We start from the raw sequence: 17,027 nt of genomic DNA on the forward strand, positions 1-17,027 counted from the left end.
AATATTTCATTATCAAGTTCTGCAAAATGTCAATGGATGACTTCTTAGGCCATGTATCAACTCAAAGAGGCATCTGACTCCAATAAATGATTCAAGGCAAGTTAGAATCAAATTTCTATTCAAAGTATGAATAATAAATACAATGAATAAGTTTATCTGACTTATAATAGGAGAAATATACCACACAGTTAGGTTCTTTGGCTCATCATAACATTTTTACATTCAATCATGGCATTTGAGGATCAGCTTATTCTTTTTTAAATAGCATAATGTTGTTTCATAAAATAGCTATTATCAGAATTATTTACCCATTCCCTATTCATATATATTGTGATAATGATGCCACATTGTCTCTATTACTGTACCTTAATAACAAATCTGGAAATCAGGAAGTGTTAGTCTTCAAATATGTTAAATTATTTCAAAGTTGTTTTGTTTATTCTAGGTCCTTCAAATTTTCAATGGATTTTAGAATAAATCTGTCAATTTGAACAAAAAATGCAAACTTTTTTGGGGGGAATGTTTATAATCTATAGATGAATTGGGAAAGATTTGACATCTTAGTAATAGTAATTTTTCTGATCCATGAATATAGTATATCTTTCCATTATTTAGGTTTTTAATTTCTATCAGAGGGCTTTATTGCTTTCGATGTATGAGTCTTCATATTTTTGGTCATATTTATCATTAAGTATTTCATACTCTATTGATATTACTATGAAATATATTATTTTTATATTTCTAATTTATTATTAAGTATTTCATATTTTATTGATATTACTATGAGATATATTATTTTTATATTTCTAATTTCTAGTTTTCCCTTGAAAGTATATAGAAATATAATTGATTTTTGAATGTTCACTCTATATGCTGCCACCTTAAGAAAGCCATTATCTGTTTTGCAAATTCAAATAAATTTTTTTTTAATAAACAATTATGCCTGCAAATAAAGACTATGTTTTTCATTTTTACATAGATGATCGATTCTTATGCAAATTAAAATGATTTTATTTCTTACTTTCCAGTATAGATACCTTTTATTCCTTTTTGTCTCTTTATTGAATTGACTAGCATCTCCAATACAATGTTTAATAAGTGATAAGAGAATAAATTCTCATTTTGCTCCAGATCTTAGAGGAAACACATTTTGTCTTTCAACACTAGGATGTTAGCTGCAGGTTTTTCAAGATTGTCATCAGATCTATATTCTTTGTTTTGAGATATATTTTGTTTAGTATGAATATATCCATTTCAGCTTTCTTTTGATTAATCTTAGCATACTATATCTTTTTTATCCTTTTCCTTTCAACAAAAATATGTGTTTATTTTTAAGTGTATTTCTTATAAGCAAAATACACTTAGATCTGGCTTTTTAAACAACCCAATAAACTCTGCATTTTAATCATAGATGCATAGAGTAGCTGTTTTTAATGTAATTGTTGATATAGTTAGGTTTCAGACTAAAATTGTGCTGTGCATTTTCTAATTGCCCTATCTTTGTTCCCATTTCCTACTTTTTAGATTAATTAAATAATTTTTATGAGAGTATCATATCTTCTTTTTTGGATTACTAGCTATTTATCACTGGTCCATTACCTTGGTGGTTGCTTTATGATTTATAATATACTTCTGAGACTACCTTCAAATGATATACCATTTCACATTTAGTATAATAACTGTATAATACTGTATTTTCATTTCTCCTCTCCCAGTATTGGTTTTAAGTTTATTAATTTATTTTGAGACAGAGAGAGCACGAGCAAGGGAGGGGCAGAGAAAGAGGGAGAGAGGGAGAATCCCAAGCATGGGGCTCGAAGTCAGGAAACCATGAGATCACCACCTGAGCCAAAATCCAGAGTCAGCTGCTTAACTGACTGAGCCACCCAGCTGTCCTGATTCCCCTACCAGTCTTAATGCTATTGTTGTCATACATTTATCTTATACATATGGAAAAAATACAACACACCTCTCATATTATTTTTGTTTGTTTAACCATCATATATCTTTTAAATGTTCCAGATTTATATAATAAAAACTAATCTTACTTTTACCCATGTAGTTATCATTTCTGGTGATTTCCATTCCTTGTTCCAGCTGGTACCATGTTTTTCTGCAATCTGTGCTCTACCATTAATGTCACCCTATATGTATGTGTGTGTGTGCGTGTGTGTGTGTGTGTGCGTGTGTATATATATATATATATATATATATATATATATATATATATATACACACATAAAATCTCAGGCATTATAGAAGTCTGATGTTAATCTTTTCCTATCTACCATGACCCTACTTAACTACTTGAATATATAAAATATGATTTAACTGCATTAATTACCTTGTCGGCCATAGTTTTTAGTCAGTTTTAATTGATTATTTTGCTCCTCATTATGGTTCATATTTTTCTACTCCTTTGTTGCCTAGTTATCTTTAATTGGATGTCATACATTACAAAATTCACCTTGTTTGGCATTAAATACTTCTAAATATATGAATTATTCTTCAATTTTTTTCCAAGGCACATTTAATGTTACGTGGAAACCGTCTGATACTTCGGATTTGTTAAGCAGAACCATGGCAGCATTTATTTTAGGGCTAGTCATTTCCTGTTACTAATGTAACATTCCTCCAAATACTTTCTCTAATTTCATGAATCATTCCATTCCTATTGCTAGGGACAGGTGTTAGTCCCTCTAATTCTAATATAGTTCTTTCCCAAGACTTGGGCTGTTTCCTAAACACATGTATCTGTCATTATTCTACTGAATACTGATCTGCCAAATACTCAAGAGGCCCCACCACAGATTTCTGAGACTTCTCTCCATGAAGGTCTTTTCTGTGACATTCTGTCTTGTGAGATCTCACTGACTTGGGCTCCTTGGACACTCAGCTCCCTCTCTTCAATCCAGGGTGGTTATCATATTTCTCTTGGTTTCCCCTGCATCAGTGCCTGGAATCTCTCTCAAGGAGTTAAGCTGGGACAATCACAGGGTCATTTCATTTGATTTTCACATCTCAGGAATCACTCTCTTTCAGTACCTGATGTCCAGTGTCTTGAAAAATGTTGTTTCATATATCCCCTCCCTCCCTTCCTTCTTTCCTTCCTTCCTACCTCCTTTCCTCCCACTCTTTTTCCCTTTCTTTCTTCATTCCTTTTTGCCTTTATTTGTCTTCCTTCTGTCTTTCTTTTTCTTCTCTCCCTCTTTTGTTCTTTGTTGCTTCTCTAGGTGAGAAGGTGAGTCCAGTCCCTGTTACTCTGTCTTAGCCAGGCAGGAGGTCCAGTTATTTCATGGTGACTAATAAAATGATTAGAATATTATTTGGCCCAGGATTTTTTCATCTTAGTTTCTTTTTAAGAATTTTGAATTTATATATATATATATATATATATATATATATATATATACATATATATATATATATAAAAAATATGGGCATATTGCTTTTGTTAATGACAATTGACTGATCTAACCAAAGTCACGGTAAACCAGAATCATAAAATAATTATAATACAAAATTTCCTTTTGAGAAAAGAAAATTGCACCAATAAATGTTTAAACATTACCAGGATCACCACGTGCCAAATATCTAGGTACTAATTTGTGTGAACTTCTCTACTGAAATTACATACCAGTATATCAAGGGTAACTGTAAAAGTAGGCATCACATTTAAATTTTATTACAAATAAGAAAAAAACAACTCCAAGTTTATTTCCTAAATGTTAGAGTTCGAGGTTGAATCTCTGAGTTAGAAAGTCAGAGTGTTTTTGTATACATAAATTCAAAAATATAGATTTTAAAAATAGCCATATTTCCTATTTTTCCATTTTTCTTTGAAGCTCTGGTATTTTTGAATATTGGCCTAAAGAGACACCTTGGATATTTTAGTAGAATTTGAATCTACTAAAGAAATAAAACAAAGTTGTGTGTTTTACTGTTGATACAAAGAGATTTTTGGAATTCACCTCTTGAAAAACCGTAAAATTGTTGAATTCTTCCTTTCCCTTATAGTATAAACCCTCCCAGTTTTCTGGTCTCATAATTTAAGTTGTTCCACTGTATTTTAGTCAAGATGGAAATGCTGAGTTACATGAGCAAATGTCAATCAACATCACTAAGGAAAAATGTGGCCTGGACACAGTGTCACAATTATGATAGAAACTCAAAATGAAAGATTACCTATAGTAATCGGTTATCTGAATTAGATTAAATCCACCAAAAGAACGGGAAAGGCCAAATTCAGAATTAACATCAACTGAATGCACTCTTTATTATTCCTGGAGATTCTCAGATCATTTTCAAAAAGTACCATTCCTGTGACATGATCATCAGTCAAAATGATCTACCTCATAGACTTTCCACTCAAAACAGATATTTCTTGGGATCCTAAATTATAGCACACATTCTCTCTGGTCAGGAAAACCTATGTTAAGCTTTCATACACACTTATATCAATCTGTTCTCAAATTCTGGCCAGAAAAGTCAGCAAAGTAGTCATCCTAAAACTTATATGGTACAACAGGTTTCTTTGTTGTTGTTGTTTTGGGTTTTTTTGTTTGTTTGCTTGCTTTTTGCTTATACTTGACTTAAAAATCTTCAAATATTTAAATCAGCTCAGATTATCAGTATCTATATCAGATTTTTTCCTCAAAGTTCGGAATAACATTATTTTAAATGTAGAAAGGTAAATTAATATTTGGCCAACCTAGTATGTAAATTCCAGAGCATTTGTTTTACAACTACTACAAAAATATCTGTGGTTATTTTAGATGGTAAAATAAAATCAGTAGAATCTTGTTACTTAGAGACTCTGTTTAAAATGCTGCATATTTTCATGTTCAGAAACTTGAAACTCTAAAATATGCTGTAGATCTTAGTTTTCTGTAATTCCGTAAGAGTTCTTGGTCAAAAACAATGGAATGTGACTTAGAAACACATCATCTAAGTAATCATCAGAAGCATATTATCCCCCAGATACACAAATTATTTTTTGAGGCTTAGAAAAAAGAAGCCAACTAAAACAAATATCTGATCAATATTATATTCTGTATTCGCCAAATGCTAATTTGATTGGATAGGGATTACTTTCAGATTATTTAAAATCACCATACCTTAAAGAGGTTAATAATATAGTTTACAAGGTATTCATTAGAAATTCATCAATGAAAAACAGAAAACGGTACTCAATTAGCATGGGGTTTTGTTTGTTTGTTATATTTGTTGTATTTGTTTCATTCTGCACTTATAGTCACATCTTTCACTCAGATGGTTCTGGAGTTTTGGGTACCTGCAAGTTCAATCAAGTGGTCTTATTTCTTTCTCCTTTATGATCTTCTTATTTTCCCTGAAGCAAGTGTGCTCAGAAGGGAGGGCACCTGGAAATTATGGGCTTCTTTATAAAATGACAAATAATATTGATAAACCCATCCTAAAATAAATAAAAGAAGCTCTCCCCAAACAAGGTATTATCTGCTGCTAGTTCTGCTCTAAATAACAGTAGACTGTGTAACACTCCAGCCTGGGATAAATTAGCCAAGAAGACATAAATTTGAGTAAAATCACTCCATACTCTTTTTCACTACGAAACGGGGTTACAGGAAAAATATGAACATGACTTCATTTTAGTGTTCCATGGAAGCATAGTTTAAGAACTCCTTTCCTGAATAAATAGCCTGTAACCATTTTTAAAGTTGCTTTTTCCTTTTGACTGAGGCAAGACTGATTTCTTAACATTCTCAACAAATACCTGGTTCAGGTCTCACCAACCTTCATGATAATTTAATGGTGTATGCTTTCTTCTGGTGACAATTTTCCGTATCAATTGTTCCGACCCTCAAAAGCAGATTTCTATCATAAAGCTCTCTTTTGGATTCAAAAATTAAATTAGTTTTCCCTAAGTCATTTCCTCATGGTGTTGTTTAATTATAAAGTAAAATGCACAGAATGAACCATACTTCAGAAAAAAACTGAGTGTTTTCTAACCCAGACTAAGAAGTTCTCTTTGAGCCTTATGAGGCATTGTCTGTCACTATTATTATTTTTATTTATATTATTTATTTTAATTTTTTCAACGTTTATTTATTTTTGAAGAGAGAGAGCACACGTGGAGGAGGGGTACAGAGAGAGAGAGAGAGGGAGAGAGAGAGAGACAGACAGATTCTGAAGCAGGCTTCAGGCTCTCAGCGCTCAGCACAGAGCCCAACACGGGGCTCGAACCTACAAACCGTGAGATCATGACCTGAGCCAAAGTCAGAGTCTTAACCGACTGAGCCAGGCATCCCACCCATTACTATTATTTTAAAAAGTCTATTTAAACATTCAAACAGAGAATCATTGCAACCAAGGGAATAGGAAAACTGCTTCAGCATAACTTTAGCTGTAGCCCCTTTCTTATGTTCTGTTGTGTTTGTTTGTTTAAGCAGAAGGAAAGGAGAATTAGCAAAGTGGCCTGGAATATGGTGTCTGGATAAGAGAGTAAGAAGAGAAAGTGCAGCTGTACTATGTACAAGTCTATGCTTCTGGGCACATTAATTAGCTGTCTGTACCTCAGTCTTCTCATCTATCTAATCATTATACCTAAGGGATACATAACTGTTCCAGAATCAAAGGACTGTTCTGAATATTAAATTGCACAGTATAAACATTCAACATGCTATCTAGCAAATAGGAAGTTCTTAATCAATGTCACTCACTATGATTATGACAAATATTTATTCACTTAACAGTGTTTATTGAGTAACTACATGCTCTATGATAGGGACAAAATGATGAGCAGAATGGAAATAGTCTGTCCACTGGGCAATGTTTTTAAATTTTTTTTAATGTTTATTCATTTTAGAGAGGGAGGGGGGCAGAGGGAGTGAGGGTGATACAGAATCCAAAGCAGGCTCCAGAGTTCAAGCTGTCAGCACAGAACCCTATGCAGGGCTTGAACTCGCCAACCATGAGACCATGACCTGAGCTGAAGTCTGATGCTTAATAGCTTAATCAACTGAGCCATCCAGGTGCCCCAGGGCAACTTTTGTTAGAGACAAACAATAAAAACAACATAGATACTAATATACAGTTACAGGTGACAATGAGAAATTGAAAAAAAAGTAGAGAGTATTTAGTTACTCCAAGAACATGGAATGAGCAGATGCAATAAATTTTTAAAAATTTAAATTAATTCGCCTAGGGGATCAACGGATGCTTCTTTGAGAAATGTACAAAGCTCTTAATCAAGACATCTCAATGATAAATAGGAATGAAATCAGAAAAGGGTGGGTTGAGGGAAGGAGAGCCAATATGCAAGGAGACAAAACAAGTTTGTGAGGCCCAAAGATAGAGAAAAATGTTAAGGGAGGACACTGAGTCTGGAAGACAGAGGGTAAGAGGGAGGTTGGTGAGGGAAAGGCCTTGATAATAGACAAGAGACAGATCATCCAAGGTCCATCTGTACAGAGTATGGATTGTGGTCAGAGGGTGGTGGAAATATTTAAAAAAAAAAAAAAAGGAAAAAGAAATAAAAGGAGAATCTGGGTGTGGCAAAATAGTTCATATTTTCATTTTAAATTTTTCATTCACTCCACTATCAGAGAATGGATTATATGTGGCAAAATTAATGAGTGAGGATGATGCGAATGGCAGTGGCAGAAGCTGAGTTGAAAGGGGACAGTATATTAGAATTAGGTGCAAACAATGGAGATGGAGGGATGTGGCACAGATAGAAGAAGGGAATTTTTGAAGAAAAAGTGACAGTGCTTGGTGGAATAGTGAAAACAATGGAGAAGAGCATGTTGGCAAATACGACCCTGAATTTTTGGCTTGTACAACCTAATGCATGGAAAGCTGTTCTCTGAGATAAAGAAGGAAACTGAGCAAGAGAGAGGGGGACATTTATGAGTTCAGTTTTGTACAATGTTGTATTTATATTGTGTCTGTGATATCCACAAGAGAGGTCAAGCAGAGAGGTGGGTGTGTGAAACCAGAGGTCAGGGGCAGGTCCAAATTTTAAGATACAAATTTCGAGATACAGGTTGTGGACAGCATTTGAAACCATGGAATCAGATGACTGCATTCCATGAGAACTGAGAAAACTAAAAAAGGAGGCAGTTGACCATGACATCTCCTTTCCCCCTCACATTACTACAAATCGCGAAAATATAAATATTTCTCTTTGGTTCTTAGATTACTACCTACAGAATTTTGGATAAAAATATCCACACCAAGAATGTATGATAATCTGAATAGCTAGATTACATACTTTCCAACAACTAAGTTCACAATGAAGTAGAGAAAATAAATGACTAATCACATAGATGAGGAACCTATTACCATAGTCAGAATTCTTAATGGTGTAATGGTTAAGGTATTAGAAAACTGAGATTTCTTTATGTATGCCTAGTAGGGTGGGACCAGATAAGGTCTGGGTTCAGGTAATAAATTAGTTTACCAGTGGCTTCCTGCTGCCTTTATGTTTAAACTCCATTATAGTTTCCCAGAATTCTGAGATTACAGGAAGTTTTCCCCTGAACATCCCCAGCAACTGTTTGAACAAGTGAAACCAACTGAGTGACTTTTACTTGAGTAAACCAATCTTCCTAACTAGCATGAAACCAAATGAATAAACAGAAGATCAGAAAATGAAGAGAAAAGAAAGAGGTCAGCTCTTGTTTCATACATGAAGATTAATTTAGCATGGAATTCACAACTGATAAAACAAGATGCTAAATATCAAATGGGACTTCACAGTATGGTTAGATAATAATAACTCAAGTAATCAAAATTATCATGCGGGGTTTAGGTGGTTTATGTACTCACTGATCAATATAAACACTATGTAGATTCCCTGCATGTGCTAAGATAGAAACAAAAGAAAATGCACATTACTGATTATTTTACATATTATTTTGCATTCAGTACTTTGGAAATGCTGTCTTTTCTGAGAAGTGAACCCTATTCTTACCACATATTAAAATTCACATATATAATTACATATGCAATATCTATATATGGCTAACTCAAGTCTAGTAGCATGGTTTTAATCAATTATGAGCACAGAACCAATGCTCTATGAAGGTTTGGGAACTCATGCAATCCACACTATCAGTAATAACTCCGTTTTCCAGTGAGAAGCTCAAATTTTTCTAAACTATTTATGTCTTAACACAATTTTAAAAATAAAATCAGATCTGATTTTTAATATTTTAAACATGTAAGAACTCATAGGAAACCATCATTCCAATAGCAAAGATGGTTTTGGTGGGACTTGCTTAAATTCAGAATTCTTTTCATATACAACTCTTTGTGAGTAAAAATGATATACATTCAAAAGTGAGGGACCAGAAGTTACATCTGATGGGTGTTTTGTGCCTAAGTGTTCTATTGGTTATGACTTTTATTTTTTTATTTATTATAATTTCTTAAGTCAATATTCTATTAGTATTTTCAAATTCTTCAACTTACATAAAAATCTTCAGAAATTATTCATGACAAATATGTCTCATTTACTTAAAAGTGTATTTGTTGTAAAACAAATTTAAAAAAATTATTAAACATTAGTGTTTTCAAGAAGGTCACATATTTTAAGCTGGTTTTAAGACTTTACAGAATTGAAAAAAATAATCTATTTTTTATAAAGTCTCTTAGTCATAAAATATCAGTTTCAATAAAGTAGTAATTAGTAAATATTTAACATAATGTTTTCTTTTAAATATATAAAATGAATTGCTAAATGCTTATGATTTCTGAAAACTAAAAAGAATGGTTTTAAATATTCTACACTAAAGGAGGTAAAGCTCAACATATTTGATAGAAAAAAAGGCTTAAACTATAATAACTAGTAAATACATAAATCAAATTACTTTATGGTATTGGTGGTACCCAGAGTTATAACCATTTTGGTAAAATATCTTACTTAATTGAATAATAGACTAATATTTAGGTCTGCTATATATGGAAAGAAAAACTTTGTCATACTTGAAAATTACAAATTAAACTTCCTCCTTTTTAATACATACATTACATTAAATGTCTTAACATATTAGAGTATGTCCAAGGCTCTTCCATATAATCCACATAATTGAAAATTATAAGGATATTTTTTCATATCTTTAATTTCACATTTGTCAACATCATGAAAAGCACCTACAGTATTATTTTGTGCATTCCTTTTGTGACTTAATCAACTTTATAAGAAGGTGATTCAATCAACCAGAAGTTTAAAAAGTTGTTTCTGTTTTGTTATTGAGAGGTAATTAAATCTAATAAACATATCCATTATAATTTTCCTATGTTTCCTATGTTTCTTCAATAATGTATCCTGATACCATATGAATTTAAATGCAAATCTTTTCATATCCTCACTATATGCCAAAACTAGTAGTGAATAATGAGTCAATTCTCTAAAAATGTAAAACTCAGAAGTTTTATGTGTCTGAAGGTTTTCTATAAGTCTTGAAGGTAGAATTCTTCTAAAAGAATCTGATATTGGAAATAGACAAAACATAAATGTTGACCTACCACCTAAAGATCCCAGCCTAAACCACCAAATAAGAACAGCTGAATGCAAACAGGCTCAGCAACAGTTTAATTCTAAGACTCTGAATAAGGCAAAAGTGAACACACAGGAAGATAAAAAGGGAAGTTAGAATAGAGAATAACCACACTGCATTTCATGGAAGAATAAAAAAGGGAAAGAGAAAATGCTGCTGTCCAGTGGCCTCCTTTCACGCACCTCATTAGTTCTGGTATATAGATTCAAGACACAGGGATCCTAGATAACACACTAAGTCAATTTCTAGGCCAGTACATGAGATCCTTGTGACTGGTGTTTAAAACAAGTTTCATCTCACATCAGGTAACGGCAATACTGATGTGACAGAAGAGGACAGAAGAACACCATCATCTCAGAAATATGAGACCCACTCCACTGAAAGATTTACCAAAATGCATATATATTCAATTTGTGATTACAACTCTGAAAACTTGCAAAAAGCAAAACCATATGAATGCGCCTGTAGAAATCAATGAGCAAACTTTCAGTGAGATGATATAAACTTGGGTAATAAAAGCCGAGCTGGCATCTCTCAATCAAATTTTTCAACCTGAAACGTTTTAGTCTTAGTAACTACCAAAGCCCACGGGGGAGAGGGGAAATCAGTGGAAACTGGGAGATGCTTGGATGCCCCATGGGGTCTTACTGTACCTGTGTCCACATCCTTCACCTGTTGCCTGGCTTGAGTTGGCCGGCTCCACTTTGAGCTCTTGCAGGACCAGCCCTTTATCGTGTGGTCCAGGGAAGTCCATGCCTGGCACCTCCTCCTCCTCTAGAGACTCCACGTAGAAGAGAGTCCTGGCTGGCTGTTGGGTGCCCTGCCCCGGCGCCCCTTGCTGCAACCTTGTGGCCACTGGCAGCAGGGTGCCATTCAGTGGATTAAAGGAAGAGGAGGAAGACGAAGGGGAGGAAGACGAAGGAGAGGAGGAAGAAGAGGAAGGCTTCTTCCAGAAAGTGCTCACGCTGCCCTTCTCTTGGCTTTTGAGCAGGCGGCTCTGACTGGGGCCCCAGTGCTCGAAGCTGCCGCTGCCGTCCTGTTGCAGGCAGCCGCCCCCCGCCGGGCCGCCGGGGGCTGGCGACGGGTGGCTGAAGAGTTTCCAGCGGAGTCGCAGGATGTGCTTCACATCGAAGTCTTTTCTCCCAGAGCCTGACATGCTTGACGCAAGAAGGCAAAGAGACCTCAGCGGGCGCGGGAGTAGACAGACCAGCTGGTGGGGGAGGCCAGCAGAGCTCGGGGTTGGAGGAGGCGGCGGACTGCGCCCTCTGCACTCCGGGAGCACTCGCGGCGAGGCGGGCTGCGCGCCCTGCTAGGCAACCACCCGAGCGCGGACGGCAGAGCCGCGCCGCTCAACTGCGGTCAGGTCCGCAAGGACCCGCGCGTGGGGAGCCCACCGGCTGCGAGCAGAGGCAGGAGCCGGACGCAGAGGGCTGAGAATCCTTGATCCGCGCGCGGGGGCCCCGTGGTTACGGCAGGGAGGGACGACCCTGGTGATGGAGGTGCGCGAAGAAGGGAGGTCTGCACGCTCGGAAGCCCGGGAGGCGGCGGCAGCTGGATACACCTCCCTGGGATGCACCCGTGGCAAAACCTCAGTCGGGAAGGTGTCGGCTCTCCTGTCCTTGCAGCTCAGAGTTCAGTGCCTGGAGAGCGCAGAGAGAGAGAGAGAGAGAGAGAGAGAGAGAGAGAGGGAGAGAGAGGGAGAGAGAGGGAGAGAGAGCGAGATAGAGCGAGCGAGAGAGAGAGAGCGCCCCAAGTCGCGAAGAAGCGCACCCCCTAGCCTTCTCGGTGCACCTGCGCCCCTGTGCCTGGCCTCTCCGAGGATGCTCTGAGAGCTTGCCGGGTGTCTTTGAGAAAGTCAAATGCCTTCTGCAAGGCGAGAAGGGGTGGTTTTATATAGTCAGTTTGTAAAAGAGAAGAATAAATATTCCAGAAAATATAGGAAGGCAAAAGGAAAAGCCCGCCCGTGAAGCTGTCAAGGTCCTCACAGTACAATTTTCTCTCTGCCTCATCGCCTCCTCCTCCCCTGTAAGTGACGCAGATGTGCACTGGGGCCTATACGGAGAGATGGAGGGAGGGAGGGAAGGCTTCAATCTTCTTTATGCAAGTGAGTCTGCCGCTCTTATTGTCCCCTTGCTAGGTCCTGTCACCTTTTTTCATCCCCCTTCCTCACTACATTACTGTGTGGCAATAAAAGTAAAACAAACAGGCATTATGCTTTAGTATCAGTAAACACCAAACGTGAATCATGGCAACGTAAACTTAATAGGCTGCCATAGGTTTGCAGGTTGCAGGTTAAGGGCTTGAATTATTTAATAAACCACATCCTTTAACCTTTAGCCTTGGTTTGTCTGTAGTGAGACACAAGAAACAGTGATGCTGGCATCAAAGAGTGATAATGCCACCATTCTGACACATTGTGATTCTGCCATTAACACACTCAGGCAGCGCTTCATCTTGGGGTCCAGAAGCGTGCTGGAGAAATTTTAAGATGGGCATCTGAGTGCAGGGGACGACTTTTGCAAAATCAGTGTGTTCGGTGTGTAGCTTTGGAATGAATGCTGTTGTTCGTGTAAACCAAGCAGTGGAATAAAATGATAAAAGAGAATTTCCAGGCATAACCTTCTGGTGCATAAATCATGATACAGAATGCATAGAAGAGTTTAGGCAATGAACAAATACATCCAAAGGCTACTATCCTGCAAAAATCTCCTGTTTGAAGAAGGGAAGACAGATGTGTTTTCCCTTATACCTATACTTAGAATGATGAGGATTATGATGCCTTTCTAGCTATGACTACTTGGAAATTTTTCATCTTTTTCCTTTAATAGCCATTAAAATAGAACCCAGTCACCTTTGCTGAAGGCAAAGGAGGTGAGAAGCAGCAGATTCCTTAAGTGCATGGTGAATGTGGCTGTTGTTCATTTGTGAAACTCACAGCTTCAGCGACCCCCATCAGGGCACAGGAATCACATATAAAAGTGCAGTTATATTACTGTTCTGTTCCCTCTTCTTGAGCAGTAAAGTTAAATAGAAACCAAAGCTAAGTATGAAGTCATTCCTAGACAAAGTTGGCCATTTTAACAAAACAATAAATTAAGCACACAATTTTCCCCCCACTTTCAGGGGAAGAAAAATCACTGTTGTGCATTTTAAATATTGATTTATGCCACAACAGCTGGACTGCAATCCCCAGTGCCTTAATTTTTTCTTTCAGTATTCATTGTTTAAAAGAAAAGAGAGAGAGAGAGAGAGAGAGAGAATAAAAAAAAAGTCCTTTAAAGCAACAATGGTGACAGATCATTTTTATCCAAGAACTGAATCAAGCAAGCATTTCCCTTAGGGAAGAAAGCAGTGTATGAAATTACACATCACAAACAGGACAGAGAAACTTTCCATCAGAGGTAATGTAGAAATTTCAGATGCAGCTAATTAAATGATTTGTATAGAAATTCGTGCTTCATATATTTTCTAACTTGAAATAATTTAACTTAATTAAAATAACAAAAATACAAGGCTGTCATATGCATATATTCTTCATTGATTAATATCTGTAAACTTTCAAAAACTGTAATATAAAATTCATTTTTGTTGTCATTCTGAAATTCCATTTTGTATTCCTCTTTTACTCTACAATACTGGTATTACTATTATATAGCTTAAAAGTCTATTTGAAAGAGTAATTTATATGATCCAAAAGAAATATAATATTGAGTTTTATTATAAAGGAACATGAATTAAAAAGATTAAGGCATATTTAACAAATGATGACCAATGTAGTTACTGTGGTAGTGATATTTTGTATGCTTTCTCAGTATTTGGTGGTCTTATAGTGATATCTTATGAGCTGAAAACACTGTTGCAAGCTACTATTTAAAATAGCTACTTTTCTATATTTATCAAGCTGCATACAATAATCAGTCTTGCTGAGGAACATGTTTAAACATAATTCATTTAAATTATTAAGTAAAATACATAGGATTTAGAAAATAAAACATGCCTGAAATTATGTTAAAGTGAAATTATTGAAGAAAATGATTGATTATATTCTTAAACTTTAGTATTTATTTATTAATTATTAATTATTGTTACTAGACTATTAGGAAACAAGGAGGAAAAGACGGAGGATAAAATGAAGTATTAAAGGAAGGAGAGGAACGGAAAAGAAATGAAAGAGGAAGAAAGAAAGAAAGGAAGAAAGGAAGGAAGAGAAAGAAAGAAAGAAAGAAAGAAAGAAAAAAGATACAAAGAAAGAAACAAAGAAAGAAAGAAAGAAAGAAAGAAAAAAAGAAAGAAAAAGAAAGAAAGGAAGAAAAAAAGAAAGACAATGAAAGAAAGAAAAAAGTAAAGAATGAAGGAAGGAAGAAAAAAATGAAGGAAACAAAAGAATTTACTAAGATATCATGATTTAGCTTAACATATTAGAAAAAATCCTGGAAAAACATGCCTTTTGAAATATTGCACTCATTAATTTATTTACCGACTATTCAAAATTTGTAAAAAAATTAATTGAGTGTTTACTACATACTGGGTCCAGTGCCAAGTAGTAGTATATATGGCAGAATTAGGTTCCTTGCCGCTGGCTGAAGATCTAACAAAAACGATTGTTTAGCCAATCCTAATTAATAATTCACTAGAAAGTCAGGTAAATTAAGATTTAAGATCTCCAAGTTCATAAATGGCATTGACATAACAAGGATCATTTTTTAAAACAATCTTAACAATCACATTACATTTAGTTTTAAAGACAAAATCAACTCAATTACTCTAAACTTATTTAATTAAATTGAATTGTTTTCAGTCAATCAGGATCTTTCAGATGAGTGTTCATATTGCCATAATTTCCTGACACAACTTTAGCAAAAATGATTCATCAGGATACTACAAATCTGGAGGATGCTCAAGCATTTACAACTACATACATGTACGAAACTCTTTACATTATTATTTCATCCAAACTGGATATTAACTACGCCATACTGAAAGTTCCTACAACTCAAATATTTAAGCAATACACAAATTTGGATTTGGACCCAAGCATTTTCTTGGCTGAGGACTTTTTCCTTTTAGTAACTGTTTTCTAAAATACAGTTAGATGTGTGCTTATCCAGGAAAAGTGAATTCTGATATTCTTGAATCTTTTTGACAGCCTTCTGCAATGTCAAACAAGTTGCCTCTATGTAATAACACTCAACAAAAGCATTTTAATGGCCAATTATGATCCTGTTTGAAAGTTCATGTCTTATGATGGGGACTGTATTTTTGTTTTTGTTTATCTATGCTTTATTTTAATGACACATATCTATGCACATTACCAGAAAATTATTTAAAACAGGTGGATATCATTTAAATTGAGTGCCCAGCATTGTGGATGTGTAAATGAAAATGAAGATTGTTTTGTAATGACATTTTCTTTCCAAAAATGAATGGAACATATAGCACTAACATATAGCACTAATATTAAGTGATCTTATGGATAATATCAAAGCCTCTTACTTTTGCTTAAAACACATAATCATAGCCTGTTCAACATCTATTAATCTTCATTACAGTATAGGTACAGTTTAGTTAAGTAGCAATTGAGTGACTGCTTAATAAACATCATTTGTAGACGTATTGATCCGGAGGGGCCAATTTAGTCCACTCTACCTCTTTGGTTTATTTGACCTTTTGATTTGAATCAGGCGATAAATGTATACACTTGAGAAATTCTCATAAGTAAACTACTGAGTTAACTGCATGAATTCAGGAATTCAAATGGCACTAATATAATGCATTCATATTTATGATGACCCAGGCTTTATTTAAGTATGCTTTTATTTGCCAAAATCATGTGCAGAATGTCCAAGGTGGCTTGGGAAAATTCATTATTTTGACTTTTGTACTAGGTCCTGTTTGGTTATTTAATACTGCTCAGGACAACATGATATGATTAAAGGAACCCTTACCTATTTTATGAAAATAGTTCCACAAATATGTAAGTATAGATTTGTATATATATATGTACATATATAGATATAATGTAGATATAGATACATTTAATATATAATTATTTTTCAAGAATATTTTCTACTATAGAAAATATTTGGGGAATCATGTGACTGATTTTGTACATATAGCAATGTTTTAAAAAAATTTTTTTAACGTTTATTTATTTTTGAGACAGAGAGAGACAGAGCATGCACGGGGGAGGGTCAGAGAGAGGGAGACACAGAATCTGAAACAGGCTCCAGACTCTGAGCTGTCAGCACAGAGCCCGACGCGGGGCTCAAACTCACAGACCGTGAGATCATGACCTGAGCCGAAGTTGGCCGCTTAACCGACTGAGCCACCCAGGCGCCCCTATGTAGCAATCTTTTAAAGAGAAAACTGCTTAACTAACGCTTTATGTTTTCTAAAGTGTTGTAATTTCCATAGTATAATTTCATTATTTTACTTATTATATGTAAATTTTCCAGGATCATTTTGACATATTGTGTGCCCCATGGA

At 35.3% G+C, this 17,027-nt stretch overlaps 1 protein-coding gene across 2 annotated transcripts in view; it reads right to left on the reverse strand.

Annotated features, from left to right (window-relative positions):
- KLHL1 (kelch like family member 1) overlaps nt 1-11,697 on the reverse strand; it is a 353,595-nt gene extending 341,898 nt beyond the window's left edge. For both annotated transcript variants that reach the window (XM_042904084.1, XM_042904077.1), the window contains exon 1: nt 11,195-11,697. In XM_042904084.1, the coding sequence (XP_042760018.1) occupies nt 11,195-11,697 (503 nt within the window). The remainder of the gene's footprint in view (nt 1-11,194) is intronic.
- Between the last annotated feature and the right edge of the window lie 5,330 nt (nt 11,698-17,027).

This window comes from Panthera leo, chromosome A1 (assembly GCF_018350215.1).
Source record: "Panthera leo isolate Ple1 chromosome A1, P.leo_Ple1_pat1.1, whole genome shotgun sequence".
Taxonomy (NCBI): domain Eukaryota; kingdom Metazoa; phylum Chordata; class Mammalia; order Carnivora; family Felidae; genus Panthera; species Panthera leo.